The sequence below is a fragment of the Amblyomma americanum genome, chromosome 6 (genome assembly GCF_052857255.1).
Source record: "Amblyomma americanum isolate KBUSLIRL-KWMA chromosome 6, ASM5285725v1, whole genome shotgun sequence".
Lineage (NCBI taxonomy): Eukaryota > Metazoa > Arthropoda > Arachnida > Ixodida > Ixodidae > Amblyomma > Amblyomma americanum.
Window position 1 is genome coordinate 80,928,278 of NC_135502.1, and position 14,631 is coordinate 80,942,908.

Genomic DNA, 14,631 nt, shown 5'->3' on the forward strand with positions numbered 1-14,631 from the left:
ACGCGGTAATAGTATTGGTAGTTTATTTGAATAATAATAAAAACGAAGGAAAAATTTTTTGCTAGCCCCGGCATCTGTCATCGATACTGAAGCACCTGAGCTGGGGCAGCGGAAATAAAGGATAGCAGGCAGAAGGGAGAAATGAAATGAAAGAGGTGAGGGGACAGGATAGGAAGAGAGGTAATATACACAAACTATTTACACAATAAGAAATGTGTTCGCCCAGGATGTCCAGTCTGCAACTCACAAGACACTGAGGCTGACATTCACCACTTGTTGTGGGATTGCCCGGCACTGAAGCCAACTAGAATTCGCCACCTGGCAGCAGCGGGTGTCCACCCAGACAACCCGTCCTCATACATTGATTGGACGCAGGGGCCACATCATCGCTCCCTCCTCGCCTTCATTAGATCGGCACATCTTTCCTGCTTTATTTAACACCCACCCACTTTTTTCTTTACTTTCTTTTCTCTTTTCTTCCTAACCCCCTTATGCCCAGAGGCAATAAACAACGCTATAAAAAAATGTGTACAGGTTGCGTGCGTGATCAGTATACGTGGTCCCCAAAATACAGAACCCGAGTGGGAAGCAATGGCAGACTCTATTGTCCAGCGACCGCTGTGAAGACCAACAAGGTCTGGTGCAGCGAGCTAAACGGACGGCGGTGGCCAGCGGAGCCCTGTGCTGAGGGCAACCGACCGTTGATTGAAAGTGGACGAGCTCGACAGAGAAGACTCCTGGGGATGCAACCAAGGAGGGAACACCTCTGAAGATGCCCCCAAACCACAAAGTAGAATAAAGTTTTCTCCTCCCCCCTATCGGAGGTGAAATGCGAAAGGCGCCCGTGTGCTGTGCGACGTCAGCGCACGCTAAAGATCCCCGCAGGTGGTCGAAGTTATTCCGGAGCCATCCGCTACAGCACCTTTTTCTTCCTTTCTACTTTCACTTGCTCCCTAATCCCTTCCCTTACGGCACGGTTCGGCGGTCCACCAAGATGTGAAGCAATCACTGCGCCATTTCCTTTCCCCAAAGGGCAATTTTCAATTTTTTTTTCTCACATCTGCAGCCCCCAAAAGCACTCGAGACGGGCGGACGCACGTCACATGCGCTCCGCAGTTTTGGGACTTTTTGACCCTTCTAACCCACTCGGACCACCTCATTTTTGGTTGGAATCGACGCCGAATGAGAAAAGGACCACGAGGACCCAAATTTCAAGCTGGTGGGTCCAATGTTTTGGCTTTTATCGGTCCTCGAACTTCCCACGTGGCCGACCCTACCATAAGCCTAGTTAGGCTTAGCAAGAGCACGGGGCACCGCGGCCACCCCGGCCTCGGCCCGAGGTAGAGAAAACGGAACAATGTCCCGAGCGAACATCCCCTGCTACAACCAACCCATAACGGTCGGCCCGAACAGATTTTCGGCTGAAACACCAGAAAATATGGAAGAGGATATCCATGACATAACCGAAGCGAACCCCGGGCGGCAAACCCGAGGCGGACCCGTAAAGGCGGTCGGTCTAACTCAAGGCAGCAGCAACCCAACGATGCAAGGCGCACAGGTAGTCGGCAACGGCGAAACCGAACTAGATTGGGTGGTCGTTGGACCAAAGATGCAGAGAAGACAGCAACACAGAAAGGATAAACAACAGGCTCTAGGGAACACGAACCTAGGGAACGAAACTTCCCTAGACAAGGCGGCAACAACAGATGGGACGCCAGCTGCGCCGTGGAAGAATAAGAAAGGAGGAGCGCCGAGGAGGAGGCTACCGCCACTCCCCAATGACGACCTAAAGGTAGTTCTCCGACCGAGGGGACTCGCAGTTAAAGATCTGCAGCCACACCAAGTAGCACGAGCCGCGGCGGAAGCCACCGGGCACGGTTGCAAGACCGGGGACTTCATCGTGCGGCTACGCAATGGATCCAATATTATAATCGTCAGCACTGATAACGAAGAGGTGGCCCGGAAGATCAGCAACATCACGCAGCTAAAGTTCGGAGACAGGAGCTACGCGGTCAATGCCCACGTAGCAGCACCAGAGGACACAATACGCGGTGTCATCCACGGAGTGGACCCTGGAACAACTCCACAAGAACTTAAAGCCAACCTTAGACTACGCAAGCAAGGGGTGAAGATCCTGGCGGCCAGAATGCTAGGCGGCTCAAGCACAGCCATCATCACCTTCGACGGCACTACCCTCCCGAAACAAGTGCTACCCATACCGGCCAACGAGGCAAGTGTGTTACACCTGTGGCCAACAAGGACACCGGATGGACGTTTGCCCGAACCCAGAAGCCAGGACCTGCAGACAGTGCGGGTGCCAAAACCCAGCGGAAGCACACCAGTGCACGCCTAAATGGATGTTGTGTGGAGGCGACCACGCGGCGGGCACAAAGGACTGTATAAGCAGCGCCTGAAACCAGCGAGTGAGCTGCGATGGGGACCCCAACAACAGAATCGACGTAGTCGAAGCCGCAGCCGGGGAAGAAGACCAAGATGGTTCGGAGACGAGAGCAGAGATCCGGACCGAAGCAAGTCACGGAGCCGCAGCCGCGGCAGAAACTGGAACCAAAACCAGGGTGAGCACACAGGTGAGCTGGCGAGACGGTCCTCCCAAATCGCTCTTTGCTCCGCACTCCAACATAAACAATACACAAAACACACAAAACCAAAGATTATTGGATGAGAACGCCAGCCTTAAACGCGAGCTGGAACAGTGTCGCGAGATGAGGCAGCTAAGAAAGCAACTAAACGAAATAATTAGGGAAAAACAAGAGAACAGGGCAGGTTTCGTGCCAATAAGAACCCCCACACCAGCAACCCAGGTGGAAGAAAACACAGCAAAACACAGAAACAGATAACCCGATAATGAAACTTATGTAGGGAATGCGCAACGAAATGCAACAAACACAGCAGAAAGTGGCTATGCAAGAGCAAAGCTTTAGAAATTACATAAAGTGTCAAACTACACAAAGAACAGTTAATGATGCCAGGGACAGGCTCTTCAACGAGCGCAGGTTCAGCACCGAAACCCCCAGTACGAGCAATGCTAACCAAATATGGCAGAACGACGCCAGCAACTGGAGATATGGCAATGGAACTGCAGAGGATATGCACGCAAGCAAGGTCTCCTGCAGCAATACATATATTCTAGAGGAACCCCACCATATTTAGTCTTACTACAGGAAACAAACAACACCCCGACACTCAGGGGTTACACAAGTCAGGAGGGCAGTCGCACCGCCACGCTAATCAGCAAGAGGGTGGTGGCAATAGAACACAAACAGATATAATACACATAAATAGATCATGTAATAACCGAGATAATTCCCAAGAAGAAAACGAAAGCCAAAAGCACCTTCGTAGTTAACCTGTATAGCCTGCCAAGGCAAACAAATTGCGATTTCGTTAGGCTCTTTGCGGAAGTGAAGATCGCAGGCCATAACAACCTGGTCATAGCAGGCGACTTCAGCGCAAAAAGTCCAAGATGGGGATACCCTAGAGATGACAAGAAGGGACGCGGCATATGCACGGCGGCAGAGAACACGAGATGCGAGCTTCTGACTGACGAAAGTCAGCCAACCAGGCAAGGCAACAGCGTGAGTCCAGATACGAGCCCGGATCTAACCTTCGTGAGAGGAAACAGTCAAGTGGAGTGGGAAAATCTACACAAAAATCTAGAAAGCGACCACTTCATAATCAGGACAAGCATGGTAGCCAAGGGCGTCAAAAGGAAAATCGGCACGGCACGAATAACGGACTGGGATGCCTTTAGGGCGCACTGCGCACAGCTAGAACAGGTAGAAAGCTACAAGGAGGAATACAGAGGCGAAGAGAATGCGAAAATGGATAGGCCTATCACCAGGGAGGAAGTGATTGAGGCGATGAGGTCCGCCACCAAGAACACGGCAGCAGGGGCAAATAAGATCAGCAACCCGCTAATCAGAAACCTCAGCGACAAAGCCATAGACCAACTAGTCGTGTACCTCAACAAGCTTTGGCAGGAGGGCGTTGTACCAGCAGAGTGGAAGCACGCAGTGGTGGTCATGATAACGAAACCAGGCAAAAAGCTGTCGATCGAGAACCTAAGGCCGATCTCCCTAACACCGTGTCTAGGCAAGCTTTACGAAAGGATAAACACCAAAAGAATCCAAACACACCTATACTCCGTTTCATACTTAGCTGTCTACGCAGCCAAGGCTACGGTGCCTGTTTGCAATCCTCGTCCGCATCATAATATAGTGCGTCAAAAATAAAAATAGAAATGAATTGACAAGCAAAGTGAACAGTAGTTGATATTATAGTAGACCGATGGAAGTGTTTTATTTTGCAAATAGATTGATTTTTCTTTTATGTTTTCCAGAACCGAGTGACGCAGATTTTTCGTTTTTTCTCAGGCGCCGGCTGTATCAGGTTTTCGCAGCTGAGCCGGCAGGTCTGTTTGTGAAAATGGCGTCGCTGTCACCTGCTCGCTTGTTTTCTTCCCCCGCTTCGACTTCGAAAACATCTCCTGTTCGCCTCTTTTCCAAGGCGAAGTCTCCAAAGTTTTCTAAACACTGCAAGGCGGTGATAGTTAATGTCTACGCAAGCATAAGGAAGCTCCACCCCGAGAAGACTGTGCGTGACGTTCTCGCAATTGTGGGCGAGATGACCGGTGTGAGCCCTCGGACAGTTGTGAGGTTTAAGAAAGAAGGTCTTTCTGGCGGAGTAAAATAATTGAAGCCACACTGAATTCTATCACCCCACAATTAATGATTCATTGTGTGCAGCATGCGAAAAAATCCGTGAACACCGAAAAACAGCGCCTCTCAGCACGTCCGTTGCCAACTCTCACTTCACTTTCGTTTCCCTGCGGAAAAAGTTAACAGCACGCTTCTTATTAAAGAAGTCATTTCATATTGATAACAAAAAAGGCCACTTATATATGGCTCGCATTTAGACTTTCTATCTAGAGATTCGCCGAAAAAAGATAAAAAAAATAACAAACCTACGCTGAGGATCGAACCTGGGCCCCCTCACAAAAATCTCACTTCACTTTCGTTTCCCTGCGGAAAAAGTTAACAGCACGCTTCTTATTAAAGAAGTCATTTCATTTTGATAACAAAAAAGGCCACTTATATATGGCTCGCATTTAGACTTTCTATCTAGAGATTCGCCGAAAAAAGATAAAAAAAAATAACAAACCTACGCTGAGGATCGAACCTGGGCCCCCTCACAAAATGAACAAACATGCCCGCGCTTCGTACCACTCAGCCACGACGCGAGGCGGAGTGACACATTTTGTTAGTTTTTTTTGACGGACTACTTCCGTACCTTTGGCTGTGTAGACAGCTATGTATGAAACGGAGTATAGAGAGAGAAAGGCTATACCCAGACAGCATGTTCGGCTTTAGAGCTAATCTATCCACTCAGGACATACTGCTACAACTCAGAGAGGAGGTCCTTACCACAATGCCCAGGGCTGAAGAAAACGTGGTCATGGCCCTAGACATCAAGGAGCCTTTGACAACGTCAGCAACGCGGCCATTATGAAAGGCATCAATACCAATTGCGGAAGAAGGGTTCATAACTACATCAGGGCCTTCATAAGCGACAGAACTGCAACGGTCGGTCTGGGAGAGCTAAGAAGCGATCCTTTCTCCACACCATGCAAAGGCACACCCCAACGATCAGTTATCTCACCAATCCTATTTAACGTGGCGATGATCGGGCTAGCAAGGCAACTGGAAAGAATACCGGGAATTCAACACGCGATGTACGTGGACGACGTCACGGTATGGGTTACCCAAGGCTCGCTCGAGGAGAAACAGGACAGGCTACAGGAAGTGGCCTCCTGTGTGGAGGACTACACCAGGGAAAGGGGTCTCAAATGCTCGACCGAGAAGTCAGAGCTTCTGAGGGTCGGAAGGCACCCCACCAAGGCAGACCTAGAAGTCCGTCTAAAGGGGCAGAAAATCCCAGAAAAGGACATGATAAGGGTGCTGGGTATGTGGCTGCAAAGGAGTGGGAAGTGCAGCCACACCATTAGCCTAATAAGTAAAGCAGCAGAGCAGGTAGGTCGAATGATCAGCAGGGTCTCACGCAGGAGATATGACATGAAAGAAGAGGACGCACTCAGACTCGTTAACAGCCTGATAGTCAGCCGTGTCACATACTCCTTGCCCTACCAAGTGACAACGAAGACAGACAGGGAGCAGATAGATGTAATCCTGAGGAAGGCATACAAGATCGCTCTCCATCTACCCAGGAATACATCAAACGAAAAATTGCTCCAACTAGGAATCAGCAACACCTTTTACGAACTGGGAGAAGCCCTGCTCAGAGCGCAAACTATGAGACTCCGAGGCACGCCAACAGGCCGGGCACTACTGAAAAGGATAAGGGTGGATACACAAGGTCACATGGACAGGTACCAGGACGTTCCAGACGGAATCAGGGGAATACTTAGGGTAGCCCCCCTGCCTAGGAATATGGATCCGAACCTGCACGAGGGCAGACGGAAAGCGAGAGCCGAGTATGTGGAACGGGGACTGGCCCAACTGGAAAGCACACTCTATACGGATGCGTCACTGTACCTAACCGGGAGGAAACGCACGGCCGCAGCGGTGGTGGTCAATCACAAGGGAGACCTGGTTACATGCGCAGCAGCCGAGGTTGCGGACGCAACAGAGGCTGAGGAGATCGCCATAGCCTTGGCGGTAGCTAATGGTTCCAGGGAAAACAAATCCCTAAATATACTTACTGACTCGAAGGAGGCATGCAGAAACTACATTAGAGGGAGAATAGGTAGCGTGGCCCTAAACATACTCAGAAAGGTAAAATGCTTGGATAGAAAACACACACACACAACCTGATATGGATACCCGGGCACGCAGGCATTGAGGGGAATGAGAAGGCAGACGGCCTCGCTCGCGAGTTGAGTTTCCGAGCGGGGCAACCGGACGACTTCTACACCCAGGCCTGCGACGGGGGGTACGCGGAGCACCTGGGCCTGTTTGCACCCTGCACCCGCCAGGCACCGCCACCGTCGACGCTGCGTTCAGCGCCCCTCGCAGCCAGTTCCTCGTCCCTGTCAGGAAGGCTCGCCTCGCGACTTCGAAGGGATGGCGTCTGCCAGCGGCGTGCCGCTTATTGTAGAGGCGGGATTTCGCGCTATTCACGATGCGGAAAAATTCTTTAGAGGAGCAAACATCAAGAAAGGCACGAAGCTTTTTGAAGCAGGACACGTACACAACGTGAAAGAGGTGGTGTCGTGCGACGGGAGCGAAGTATCAGCCCGGTGCATTGCGCAGACGAGCATCACTGCGCCACCGAAAACCATCAAATTAACGGTAAGAAATATTTCTGTCTAATGTCTGTTAGCACTGCGATCTTACTTTATTTTTTTTTATGCAGCTATCTTCCAGTAGACAGCTTGTTGCCGCGAGCTGCAGTTGCAAGGCAGGCGTCGCAGGCAAATGCAAACACGCTGCTGCCGTTGCCGTGTATTTGGAGCAGTGTGAAACGCTCTCTAAAACGAGCCAACCGCAAGCCTGGGGTGTTCCTACATTTAAGAAGGTTTACCCTAAACTTTCGAAGACGGCCAAGCGGCATAACATTGAAGGTAACTAGAAAACTCCAGTTTTTGAGCGAACGGCGCTAACCTGACTTGATAACATTCTCGTTTGCAGCACCTTCGGTTTTCGATATGAAATTCCCTGTTGAAACTATCCCTTGAAATGATGTACCCGCTGTGTAATCTGCCGCTCATATTTTTTTCATTTTTTCAGCAACTGCTAGGTCGTTATCGCTGCAACACGTGCGTCAATATTTTGGGGATATCAAATGTCCAATAAACGAGCTTTTACAAGCAGAAGAGGATGAAAGCTGTGGTGAAGCGCCTGTGCGCACTGAAACTCCTGTCGGCAACGTAAAACTTTTTGACTGGGATTGTTCAGAAAAGGAGTACCCCAGCTTCTTCATGCACGATTCTTGCGGAAAGCTTGTGCTAAAAAAGCGGAATTTCACTGCAAGGTTTGTTTAATTTTTACACAGTTAGGACAAGTGCCCTGATTCTTCGACATTAGGATATGTGATTACTGTACTAAATTATCACCCAGTCTTTCAGATGTGGAGGCAAAGATTTATGAGGAACATGTTGCTGTTGCCCCTGAAAACGTGCCTTCACTGTCCAAAAAGACGCTGGACGACAAGGCGCAGTGGAAGCGAGCTAGGATTCCGCGCATAACTGGAACAAAGGTAAGCGATTCTTTGCTGCGCAAAATTTGGGCTTCCTCAGGTGTGAGCTCGGACGAGTTGCGAAGTCAATGACCGGAAATCGCAGGTGCAAGAAGAGGGAAGGGTTCCCAGAGATCCATTAGCATTCCTCGGCGTCTGTTGAATGTGCCATGAGTTAAAAACCTGTCTAGGAGGTAATGCAAGAGTCAAGCAAACGCCTTCCGCACGGGTTTGACCATTGTTAGACCAGAAACCACGCGCACGTGTTGGCCGTCGTGAAGGGTGGGCCCCGCAGTGGCACAGTCCTTGGAATGGCAGCTGCGGAGCCGAACCAGCTCCGCCGAGGGCCTTAAATTCCAAGTAAAACCCGCCGGCCACCAATGGTGGAAAAAAAAACACCAAAAAAAAGGGGATTCGGAGGACTCACTACGAAATAAAAGAACTTTCGCATACCAGAGTAAAAGGTTGGAAATAGCAGTTCGCTGTGAGCAAACAAAATTGTGATAATGTGAGTAAACTTGCCCTTGGCGCAGAAATATCGTTTTGGCTGCAAAATATTTATTCTAAGCTCTAATTTTCTTTTGCTGTTTCAAGCCAGACAATTGGGATGAATTATTCCTCTTTACCGAGCGTATCATACAACTCCGTGTAAAAACGTCTACATTTAATGAACCCTGCAAAATTTATGAAGTGCGCTATTTGCTTTCCTTTCAGGCCTACAGAGTACTTTGCTGTCGGCCAGAAAATATTGACAGAAGAGCGAGGTCCCTCATTTTCGAGCAAGACTTCGGAGGGCCAACCGTGCGATACGGCATCGCGATGGAGCCCAAAGCCCGCCGAGCATTTGAGAATGAACACGGCGTTGAAGTTTCATTGTTCGGCCTGGTTGTTTCACGCAAGGAGTCGTGGTTAGCGTGCTCTCCGGACGGAATCTTTCTGTAAGTATATAATAATTTTTGTACAATATATCACCTTTTTGCTATTTTGCCAGAACATCAATAACTTCCATTGCTGCACTTGATTATTCTGTTCTGAAATGCAGGACGCACGAGAACGAGGCTGTGCTTTTGGAGATAAAGTGCCCCTTCAGTCGCAGAGGTCAGACGCTGACAACAGATCCACTTTTGCCATATTTGCAAAAGAACGATGCTCTGGAGCTGCGAAAAAAGCACACTTACTACGCTCAAATACAGATCTCCCTGTACGCCCTGGAGCTTCAACAGTGCTGGTTTTACGTCTACACGGAAGCTGATTCCCTGACGATTAAAATTTCCCGGGATGAAGAATACCTCGCCGAAGCAATTCCGGTGCTCCGGGAGTTTTACTTCGCAAAGTACCTGACATGCTTGAAAGAATACTACAACACGTAATGGTGCAGTAATCCTTTCATGAAATATACTCAGTTTTTTCATGATTTGTTTATTTACCAAAGAGTCAAAAACAGAGCTGTGCAATATGTACATACCGAAAAGTGTAATAAACAGAGTGTCTTATGAGACATTGCATTCGTTCCTTGCAAAAATTCCTGGCTTTAGGTTTGTTATCACAGCGACCACATGAACAATATCATCGACATACCCAGTCAGTTCATGAGGAATTCTTTGGGAAAGTATATTGAACGTTTTCAGCCTTTGGATAACTCTTTCCACATGAATGCGGACAGACGCTGTCTCATACGTCGCATCGACTTCTGACTCCGTAAACTGGGCATTCGTCGCAAATGGTGGCATCACAAGTGTCGCCTGTTGCACCCCAACGTCAGTGCGAATTCCCGGAAAGCCTTTGTCCGCTAGAATGACATCGCCAGGCTCTAGAAGGGATAACAGCTTGCCGTCCACTGTGATGGTCGCGTCCGAAGTCCTTCCGCCGTACCCTTCTGATACGAAAGTTATTGCACCATTCGGCGCGATGCAGATTAAATACTTCAGGGTGTACCTGCCCTTGTAGTGGGAAAACCACAGGTTGCGTGTCTCCACATCTGGCGGCATTTCGGTTTCTATTTCAGTGCAATCTATAATAGCCCTGCACGTATCGTAGTGCCTTTTGAAGCTCGGCGGCATTGTGCGCTGCACTGCTAGTCGTGACGGCCAATAGATCCAGTCTTTCGTTGCTACTTTTATGTTCACAAGAACAGACTTGAATACCCTGGACGCCGTTGTGCTGTGCACGCAAAACAGTGAAGCGAGAAACGAAAACGGCAAGCTATGTTTCAGCTTCATCAAAAGCAAAAGAAGCTTGTCCTCAACGGAAAGCTCCCTTAACCTTTGCGTTCCTGGCGGAAGAACACTTAGGAGCAACGAAAAAAGCTGAAATGACACCGCAGTGAAGGATTGCAGCGCAGCCTCATTACCATGGAGTGCCCTAAAACCTCCAAAGTACGGCTGTTTCCGCACAGGGCCCACGTTTTTGTCGCACAATTGAGCTGAATCACATGAGGTTCCGCGTTCAGCGGTGGTGGAAGTCCTGTGGTGCACATAGCAACTTGCGTTGCAATTTGATGTTGTCGAGATGAACGTAAATTCCCCGGAAAGGCATTCGGGCTCCATGTCGGTCATCGTGCATGCCTGCAATGCACGAAATACAAAAAAAAAAGTAGCAGGTCAGCGGCTGCTGTTAACATTTTCCGGATTGCTTGCATACTGATCCTTTTCAAGATTCCGTGAGTCAACTTCCCTGCGTAGCAAAAACTCTACCATGAAGACGCTGCCTATCCTAGAAAGAGAAGTTGGGTGCAGCGCTAAGACATCTGTCTAAGCCGTACGCTGTGTATGCATTGACATGAATTGCCTTGGCGCACCCTTCCTTCGCGATTGCAGCGCGGGGAGAGTGAGTTGTACCTGCTAAGGAATGGCTTGGTAGAGCTGCACTTAACTACCTTTATCGCGAAAGCAACAAATTGCAGAAATGTGCAGGAATTATGTGTGTCTACAGCACTGCACCCTATTTTCTGTCCCCGGAACCGGCTTGGCTGCCATGGTGAAGTGGTTTTCGCTGCGCAAATAAGCTACCTCTCACAGTTTTGCAAACGCTCAATGCTGCTTTGAAGGAAAACCTACGTACATCGGCAAACTTCTTTTGTGACGTAGTTTCGTCACCGCCACTCAGTGGAGAGTTGGCGTCAGGTGAAACTGCATTCAGTGGGCGAGGATCATCGTCGATCTGCTGATCATGCTTTCTGCTCTCTCTTTCCTTTCGCCTGCAAATATTATGCAACAAAACTAAGCGGAAGTGCAAAAAGAAAAGAAATCAAGGTCAGTCGTCAAACGAACAGACGTTTCGCTCACCGCCGCCAGCACAATGTATTAAAACAACTAAGCTCTCGACCAGGCGGAGCAAAAAAAAAAAGTATTGTGACAAGCCGCTCTGAACGGGGAATAAATACAGCAGCGTAGTACATTTAAAATGGTCTAAGAGATGTGCAGCAAGACGACAGGAATGGAGACGTTCGAGATTGTGGCGAACACGTATGATAGTTTTACAAGCGCACCTGCATGCACCCATGTGCCTGCTGTCGTTTTTCAGGCCAATTACGCGTTCTTGGAGAAAATATCTAGCCCCGAAAACACAACAAGTACACATTAATGAACCCGAAGTTGATACATTTGTCAGCATACCTGTCATGACGCCCGGACGAACCACTTGTGCTTGCTTTTTTGTACGCTGATGGAAAGATGCTTGGGTAGTAGGATGGGTGCCCTTCTTCATTCGATTTAGCATTGCTTACAAAATGCCTGCTGCATATTTTTGATTTCCTCGAAGGCATCCAATCCGTACCATCTTCGCTGCATAGTTCAAAAATAACAACAAATATACATGATACTCCGCTACACGTTTGCAAGGAACGATGCTGCGGCGCTTTTTATCTATCGTCATATAAGTTCACGAAAGTGCATCAAGACAGTGCCAAAAAACTAGATTTTTCCTGCACTGTAAAACTGCAACGAGTCCCTATGTCTACAGCATGGTATGAGAACAAGAAAAGGAGCTCAAACTTACTTTTGGCGACGAATAAGCCGAATCCAGCGCTCACGCCGTTCCGTCTCCCAGTGTCGCGTCGGGAATCCATAAAACCTTGTCCCAGGCGAATTCAGATACGTATTACTGCATCCTACTACACAGCAATGTGTCCTGCTGTTGTTATTAGCCATTTTGTGCTCGGAAAGGAGGCGCACAACTGCTTCGCGACGGCGCGCGCAACACAGCGCGAGCTGTCAGACTGCCCCTGCCTTCCTGACAGGGACGCGCGCGCCGCCGCCAGTGGCGCGCGCGTCGCGCGGGAGTTAGATGCGCAGGGTGCCTATACAGGGGCATGAGATATAGGTACCCACCACCACACAGGGCGCTAACAAAGGAGGAGGCGATCGGGTGGCGCAGGCTGCAGACGGGTGTTTTTTCCAACCTACACCTACTGAATAAGATGTTTCCAACACTGTACAGAGCCACATGCCCTTGGTGCGGGGCGGTGCCGACACTCTACCACATCACGTGGGAGTGTGAGCGAAACAGAACATTCCACCAACACTAACACCCGAGTGCGGAGCAATGGGAGAGCCGGCTCGTCAGCAGCGAGCTCACAGTCCAAAGGACCCTGGCGCAGCACGCTTGTGAGGCAGCGCGGCTCAGCGGAGTCCTGGAATAGGGGCCCGACCTTGCGAGGACAGGACCCGGGACCGCCTGAGACGAGGATGACGCGGGTCCTGCAGCCGCGAATTTCTTAAAAGATCCAAAAAGTTTGCTTACCTTACCTTATCTCACATCTGCATCACGCTATCACTCCACCCGAACGTGAAAATTGCGGAATAAACACATGCCATCGCTCGAATACCTCGAGTGGAACTGGCGGCACCAATGGGAGCGTGCTGGAAAATGCCGCGTGAAAGCACATGTATATTTTTTTTATGTGATAGAGTACGTGTTTAACGTACGCGTTCGTTACTTTCGGTCACAAAGAAGACACTCGGGTTAACTTGTTTAATTGGCCGAATGGTAAAAGAAGAAAACTGCAGAGAGATTGGAAGCACGGCCTTTCCGTTGAGCGTCTCGCACAACCACTGTCCTTCGATGCCGGGCCGAGTCCTCCTTTCCTTTCCGCCGCGGTTCCCGCCTTCTCCCCACCTCGTACAGCGAGAGTTCCTGGAAAGCGGCGACAGGCAACCGAACCCCTTGACCTCGCAGCCCAACGCCCGGTTCAGGGGCGGCCACGAGATCCCCATTAGGGCGCCTGCTGCTTGGTGTGGTTGGTAAATATAGGGCTTTAGCGGCATAGTATTGCCAGTGTTGATGGACACCAGAAAACCGGTTAATCGTCTTAGGTAGTAAGCTGGTTAACTCATTTTTAATAATTAACTTTTGAAGTATTAGAGTAAGGCGCGTAGTTGCAATTAGAGATTTGTAGCCGATCGTTAGTAATAGCCATATCATTTTGTAGAATTTCTAAAACCTGATTATTCTTATCCTCGCCGCTGTGGCTCGACAAAATTTGGCTGCATGGTGCCTAAATGCGAGCGCTCTCGAAAAGCATGCAAGCAAAACAACCTTTCCAGTGAACGTAACTAGTCAAAAACGCCAAATTTTGTTACGCCACAGCGCCAAGAGTAATCGCGTTTTCTAAATTCTAAAAACGGATAAGGCGATTGCTAACGACCGGCTACAAATCTTTAATTGCAACTAGACGCTTAACCCTAATGATTAAAAAGTTAAATAATAAAATTAGATAACTAGCTTACTACTTAACACGATTCACCAGTTTTCTGATGTCCTCCAACACTGGTAATACTGCGCTGAAAAGCCATATTTTTACCTAAAAAACCTATTTTTCAGATTTTGAAAATTTACCTTTTGAGCTCGTAGGCCAGCGCAGTGAAGGAATCAAGGGAGACAATACTTCGACGCGGCTGGCGAGTAATAGTAGCCCAGTATTGGAGATGCTTTACTCTAGAGAGAGTGACCGCGAGTCACCTCAGTGCGCCGATGAAACCCCAGGCCATAACGCAACGTTAACCAAACTGTGGTTCAGGTAGAGTTGCGGGCCAGACAGGGTTGAAGGCTCGGATAGCGGGCCTCAGTAGAGCAAGGTGCTGGGCTCAGCGGAAAGTAAAGTGCAGTCGAGTCAACTTGGGGCTACGAAGTGCGGTGACTGATCGAAAGCGCGAGCGGATAGTTCGAAATCAAGTGTGAAATGCGGCTCAGCGCTGAGTCAAAGAACAGACGTGAAGGGTGAGGGCACCGCCAGAAAGGGAGGTGCGCAAGGTAGAACAAAGGCAGTTTCTGGAAAGCGGCAGCGCGCAAAGAGAGCCAAGCTGGCCAAGCCAAAGGGTAGTCTCCAGAGAAAAGAAGTACGGGCCGAAAACATGGTGAAGACCGGTTAACAATGTAATCGTCCGAGACTGCCACCGCGGCACTCCAGATGCGATCGGC

General features: G+C 49.3%; 2 protein-coding genes and 1 long non-coding RNA gene across 4 annotated transcripts; 2 read left to right on the plus strand and 1 right to left on the minus strand.

Moving 5' to 3' along the window:
* Positions 1-7,005: 7,005 nt before the first annotated feature.
* LOC144094801 (uncharacterized) lies at positions 7,006-7,881 on the plus strand. Its single transcript, XR_013306577.1, has 3 exons — positions 7,006-7,328; positions 7,393-7,600; positions 7,767-7,881. It is a non-coding gene; the product is annotated as an uncharacterized LOC144094801 (long non-coding RNA).
* Positions 7,882-8,044: 163 nt separating this feature from the next.
* Positions 8,045-9,584, plus strand: LOC144093783 (uncharacterized). The gene is made up of 3 exons (XM_077627488.1): positions 8,045-8,235; positions 8,929-9,152; positions 9,257-9,584. The coding sequence occupies exons 2-3, from the start codon at positions 9,034-9,036 to the stop codon at positions 9,582-9,584; spliced, it is 447 nt and encodes a 148-aa protein (XP_077483614.1). The 5' UTR covers positions 8,045-8,235; positions 8,929-9,033.
* Positions 9,585-9,699: 115 nt separating this feature from the next.
* Positions 9,700-12,455, minus strand: LOC144093782 (uncharacterized). 2 transcript variants are annotated; one of them, XM_077627486.1, is made up of 4 exons: positions 12,211-12,455; positions 11,829-11,996; positions 11,275-11,410; positions 9,700-10,778 (listed from the first exon to the last, which is right to left on the minus strand). In XM_077627486.1, exons 1-4 carry the CDS (start codon positions 12,360-12,362, stop codon positions 9,705-9,707), a joined length of 1,530 nt encoding a protein of 509 aa, XP_077483612.1. In that variant the 5' UTR covers positions 12,363-12,455; the 3' UTR covers positions 9,700-9,704. The 2 variants fall into 2 exon arrangements, with proteins under 2 accessions (XP_077483612.1, XP_077483613.1); XM_077627487.1 differs by lacking the exon at positions 11,829-11,996.
* Positions 12,456-14,631: the final 2,176 nt, after the last annotated feature.

Bases quoted from the DNA above. Each gene is read 5' to 3' on its own strand.
- LOC144093783 (XM_077627488.1), top strand. From the start codon at position 9,034: ATGGAGCCCAAAGCCCGCCGAGCATTTGAGAATGAACACGGCGTTGAA. The intron at 9,153-9,256 runs GTAAGTATATAA...TCTGAAATGCAG, and splicing joins TCTCCGGACGGAATCTTTCT to GACGCACGAGAACGAGGCTG.
- LOC144093782 (XM_077627486.1), bottom strand. From the start codon at position 12,362: ATGGCTAATAACAACAGCAGGACACATTGCTGTGTAGTAGGATGCAGT. The intron at 11,411-11,828 runs GTATGCTGACAA...TAATATTTGCAG, and splicing joins TCGTCCGGGCGTCATGACAG to GCGAAAGGAAAGAGAGAGCA. The intron at 10,779-11,274 runs GTACGTAGGTTT...CGTGCATTGCAG, and splicing joins CACAAAAGAAGTTTGCCGAT to GCATGCACGATGACCGACAT.